Source organism: Octopus bimaculoides, chromosome 4 (genome assembly GCF_001194135.2).
Source record: "Octopus bimaculoides isolate UCB-OBI-ISO-001 chromosome 4, ASM119413v2, whole genome shotgun sequence".
In the NCBI taxonomy this organism is placed as follows: domain Eukaryota; kingdom Metazoa; phylum Mollusca; class Cephalopoda; order Octopoda; family Octopodidae; genus Octopus; species Octopus bimaculoides.
The window spans coordinates 37,925,442-37,931,421 of NC_068984.1; the positions used below are offsets into that span (position 1 = coordinate 37,925,442).

The 5,980-nt window shown below is 32.1% G+C and overlaps 1 protein-coding gene across 5 annotated transcripts in view; it reads left to right on the forward strand.

Annotated features, from left to right (window-relative positions):
* Window positions 1–5,980, forward strand: part of LOC106878598 (E3 SUMO-protein ligase PIAS2) — a 112,387-nt gene that overhangs the window by 33,767 nt on the left and 72,640 nt on the right. For all 5 annotated transcript variants that reach the window (XR_001410519.2, XM_014927858.2, XM_014927874.2 and 2 more), the window contains exon 2: window positions 2,995–3,155. Coding sequence is in view for 4 of the 5 variants with exons in the window: in XM_014927858.2 (XP_014783344.1) it covers window positions 2,995–3,155 (161 nt within the window). In the remaining variant the exon portion in view is untranslated. The remainder of the gene's footprint in view (window positions 1–2,994; window positions 3,156–5,980) is intronic.

Below are 5,980 nucleotides of genomic sequence, written 5' to 3' on the forward strand. Positions count from 1 at the left end.
CTCTCTCTCTCTCTCTCTCTCTCTCTCTCTCTCTCTCTCTCTCTCTCTCATTTATATCAGCTTTTATTATATAGAGATCCGTAAACATATATAAAACTCCGTAGAGTTACTGCTTCTTTACTTCTTCCTACCAACTACTTGTCAAGTTTGCTCTCCTACTGGAACTGCAGTTATGTGTCTGTGTGTTGCTTTTAGCATCTTTACTATCCATCTACCACTGCTTGTCAGTTTTAATGCTCCCTTTCCGACTTGGACTTTTTATGTTAACTCTCTTTGTATCCCTCTTTTGCTTTCTCTCTCTCTCTCTGATTCACACGTATCTGGAGAAATCAACCAAAAACCAACATTTATATCAGTTATTATTATATGGCTGTGTGTGTGTGTCTATCATTATCATCATCATTTTAATGTCCACTATTCTATACTTGCATGAGTTGGATGGAGTTTATTGAGGTAGATTTTCTATGGTCAGGTGTTTTTATCACCAACCCTCACCTGTTTCTAAGCAAGGTAATATTTCTCCTTGGCCAAACATATTCTCTAAGAATATTGAAAATGAATGATACTACTTGTGTGACAGTAACACTTATTTTACAGATATTATATGATATTAAAAGAAGGAGACAGACATTCATATACTCACAGTCACACACATATATGCACATATATGAGGGACTTCTTTCAATTTCCATCTATTTTCACAAAAGATAGATATTAGATATATCTAAATATGTGTAAAATATCTTCTATAATAACTATTTCAATACACTTGTTCTTACTGACCCTTATATTATGGCCGCTACTGTACTTACATAGGTGTTAACCAAATGGTTAAGAAGTTAGCTTTGCAACCATGAAGTCTTTAACTCAGTTCCATTGTTTTTTAGATAGACTCATATCTTGTGAATGAAACTGGGTTGACAAAATCTGTATAGAAGCCCATTTGGATTATATCTATATCTCAGATGTACAGCTTTGTCATAAACTGTCAAGCTAATTTGACCTGTGTATTATTTTAAGGGTACACATGTCTGTGGGATGCAGTCAGTTCACTAGTAGCTGATCCAGTTTATCAAATAACTGAATATTCATTGTAGAAACCAAAAGATCCCTCCACGTATACACACACATACACGCATGTGATTGATTTCTGCACAATTTCTGCATACCAAATTCCACTCTCAAAGTATTCAGTCCACCTCAAGTTTTCAAAGACACTTGCACAGTGGGATCAAATCCAGAATCTCTTTATTACAAAACAAACTCTGTAACTACACAACTATGCTACATATTAAACGCTTATCAGAACAAAATTTTACGGATTGTAAGGAACTCTAGAGCTAAAACAATTTCAGTTTTTGTAGCATTAAACTAATGAGAGATAAAAGTCTTTATCCTGATGAGACAATGGTGTGTTGCAGGTCACTTTGCTTGGAAAACTATTTATTTCCTCACAGCTAGTGTTTCCCAATACAAAATCAACCTGAAGCTGTAGAAACTCATATTTAAGTATCGATCTGAACTTATTTTTATTTTGTATTCATATGAACTGAAGTATTGGTAATTCTTTTGCAATCCTTTATTTTTTCAATGTTACACCAATTAGTTAAGCAATAACTATTTGTATTTGTTGTTTGTGTTATCCATTTTTCTTTTTAGCTGTATAGTGTTTGGTTGATTAAACTGTATGATTTAAAGGCCATTAGTTCAAACTATTCCCCCCCACCTATTTCTGGAACATATTATCATACTTGGCTCAGTAAACATTATTGAAAATACATAGCATGTCTAATTTATTTGGTATCCCTAAAAAACTTAATTCAGAGAACAAAAGAAAGAGTCAATAATCATATACTTGCTCTTTTCACCACTCCCTCCATTCAATTGTTGATTGATTGTATGTATGCATCTGATATTTAAGATGAATGTTTCACCTTCATAAACTCATTACTCTACCATTCAGTAATGATATTAAATTTATATTCAAACAAACTACTTAATTTATTTACAAACCAGTGGGAACCATTTCTCATTTATACATGTGAAATTATTTGACAGATGGCACAAATATATATATGCATATATATATATATGTGTGTGTGTGTGTGTGTCTTGTACTATAGCCTTGGGCTGACTAAAGCCTTGTGAGTGGGTTTGGTAGGTAGAAACTGAAAGAAGCCCGTCGTGTATATATATATATATATATATTGACCGTTGACTGAACACTATTCAATTTTTTTTCTCCGTGTTTTTCTCCTTGTCTCCGTATTCTTTCTGTTGAAGAGCGTAGCTCGAAACGTCAAGGACTTTCCGTATTCCCGAGCGTCATACTAATATATCCTTTTGTTATTTACACCACCTGTCCTCGTCTGTTGTTATTATTTGTATATTCTCCCATATATATATATATATGTACGTGTGTCTTTGTGTCCGTGTTTGTACCCCCACCATCGCTTGACAACCAATGTTGGTGTGTTTATGTCCCCAAAACTTATCAGTTCACCAAAAGAGACCGATAGAATAAGTTCTGGGGTCGATTTCTTCAACTAAAAGTGGTGCTCCAGCATGGCCACAGTCAAATAACTGAGACATGTAAAAGAGTATAATATATATATATATTTTTTCAAAATTCTAATTTCTGGAAAAGTAGTTCATTTACCATTTTGATACCAAATTTTTATTGAAATACATTGTATTTGTTTCAATTAATTTTAGAAATAATGAAGAACTGAGTAAAATAACTTTGTTGTTACTGTACTGGTTTCTGTGAATCAAATTTTTGATGGAAAGTTTTAATTTAAAACACTTTAAAAGTGAAAGTTTGTATCATAGGACTATGGGTGATCTCAGGCAGGTTAGTATCATGAGAGTTAATGGGCTAAATGCTTTGATATGAAGCCTTCGTTTGGTACCTGACATTTTTATTTAAACTATTCTACTAATTCTCATGAAATTCATTTTACTTACATGTATTTTCATTTCTATTTCCTTTAGCACATGATTATGAGCTTCCGTGTGTCAGAACTTCAAGTCTTACTTGGTTTTGCTGGTAAAAGTAAAAGTGGTCGCAAACAAGAACTTCTACAAAGAGCTTTAGGTTTGGTATCCCGAGTCTGTTCAATACCTGTTCAAATAAAAATTCGTGAACTATACAGGTATGTTGTTACATTTGTATCTGTTAAACACTACTATGTGCTTGCTTCACTTATATTTGTAGTCAGTTTATTATTATACTTCATTCTAAAATTCACTCCTATATTCTTTTGATTATAGAATTTCATTCATCTTCAAAATGATTTAATCGTTATGTTTCTGTATGCATATTTTCACCTGCATGTCATAACTTGATGGTAATGTGATTGTTTTAAATATAGGCTGAATTATTAGTGACTAATTCACTTTTTAATTCAGAATTGTTAAAGGTGAAATTATAAATTGCTTGATTTTTCAATTTGCTAAGTAAGCTCTGGTTTATAAAAGAGCTGCTTATGTCTGCATAAACAAGGCACCCAGACAGCCAGTCAGTATCTAAGTCAGTGGTCTTATCACTTTTTCTGTACTGGGTTCTTGAACAAGCAACTTCACTTTTGTATGTATCACAGAATATTATAATTCACTGCTAACAACAGTGAAAAAGTGATGAGTGTTTTGCCAGTGAATAGTATTACAATTCCTCTCATGGATATGGTCAGAAGAGATGTTGAGTCCTATTGGTCTCCTCCATATATCCAACTGTACCATGGCATTAGGTACAGTCCCTGACTATCAAATTTGGGGCTGGGGTGGGCTCATTTTTCCCTCTTGGTTTTTGATATATAAAGTAATAAAAAATATTGGAATTTCCTTAAATGATATTTATTTCTCGTTTTTCTTGTTTTAGATTAATTGTTAAAAAAAAAAAAAATTGTCTCTTTTTTTTCTTTCTGACAAAACTTTGTCTATTTACAGTTAAATATTCTGCACCATCTCAGTAAAAGACATTTAAATATTTTCATTTTCCATTGTATATATATTTAGTTGCATTTCATTTAAATTATATATGAAAGATATTTCAGCAACTCTGAAATTAAATATAGCTGAAGAAATTATTAAAAATATAGAACACCAATGTTTTTGTAGAATGTAGTGTCTAGAGATGCTTTATAATTGGTTAGAAATAATAATCAATAAATACAAAGTTCCATGTTAATTAAAATAAATATAGAAAATTTTTACAACCATTATAGTCATATTGATTACTAGCTTCAAAATGGATAGCTTTCCTAGTTGATTAAATTATCAATTGTATATTCTAATCTTGTGAAAGTAATAAGCAACAGTATACTTACATTGTCTGATATTTTATTTTGGGTCAAGAAGTTATGTCTAGTAGTTAATCTAAAAATGGAAAATTATTTTACACAGTGATTTATGCTAACTTAAAGTCAAGATATTTTTATATCTTAAAATTTAAAAGCCTCTTTCTCGACATAATTATTTTTTCATTGGTTTTAATTTTATATTGGTGCTGCAGGTACCAGTTTTCAGTTCATCATATAGGTTTGAGTGAAAATATATTTATTAATGTATAATGTAGTAATATATGTTTATACAGTATTGAACTTTGAAATCGAAAGTTCAGCTTCTGTTGGCTTCCAAGATATTTCTTTTTTATACCTTGAAGTATTTTATTTTATTTTCTTAAATGTTATATATTCACTTTTCTATGCTAATACAGTTTGGCAGCATTTTCAAAACCATAGTTTGTCCTTTATTTAAGAGCATAATTCTATGTTTGTCATAGGTTGTGTGGCTATGATCTAAGAATTATCTTAATCATGCATGGTCAGTATGTAACATGCATCCCTCTAAAATCTGAAGTGTGTGTGTTAATTCATATTTAGAAGAATCTCTTGAATTTACAAAAGACCTTATGTAGTTCTCATTTTCCCTAAAAGTGAAGTTCATGCACACACAAGCGAAAAAAGCAATGTACATACACGCACATACACACACATTCTTATTTGGCAAATTCAAAATCTGTTTATTAAATTTGGAATGTACTTTTACAATACTGTGAACATAAATTAGCTCGCTGCATGAAAATTAATGTGTTTATTTCTCTTGAAAAGGAGGGAAAAATAGAAACTGCTTTTGGAAAAAATGTCTCTTTTCAATTAACAAATTATTCATGTTAATATAAGACTTCTTATAGCAACTACTCTATAATGCTTTGCTTGTGAACATTCTTGCTAAAGTGAACTAACTTCATATCTACCAGGTATAATAGGCATGTCTCAGGAGTAATTGTGTGAAATTCTCAAATTATTTTAAAATACTTCAATTACTTTGATCCCTTATTTATAGGCAGAATATTGAAGATGGTTCATAAATTTGGGGAGCTGGCCTGCATACATATTTTAAGATATTTAATTTGATGTTCCATTATTCTGCAAGTCATGAATAACAGGGTATGAACTTTTCATACCCTGTTATTAAAAATAATTCATAAAAATAATTCCATTGAAAAGTAAACCAGAATTATCCATAAAATATTGTTCCTTTAACCAAGGAGATACACTAGTTAAAATTCTGAGTTAAATATATTATACAAGCATGACTGTGTTGTTAACAAGCTCATTTTGCAATTGTGTCTTTGGGCTCTGTCCCACTGTGCTGCACCTTGGGCAAGTGTGTTCTATAACCCTAGGCTGATCAGTGCCTTGAAGGTGAAAGGGTGAATTTGATAGACAGAAACTGTGTGGAAGACAATCGTGTGTGTGTGTGTGTGTATACACCACTCTTGGGGTAGTTTGCATTAGGAAGGGCATTCAGCTGTAGTTGTTGGCACTTCGTCGCTTACGACGTCGAGGGTTCCAGTTGATCCGATCAACGGAACAGCCTGCTCGTGAAATTAACGTGCATGTGGCTGAGCACTCCACAGACACGCGTACCCTTAACGTAGTTCTCGGGGATATTCAGCGTGACACAGTGTGACAAG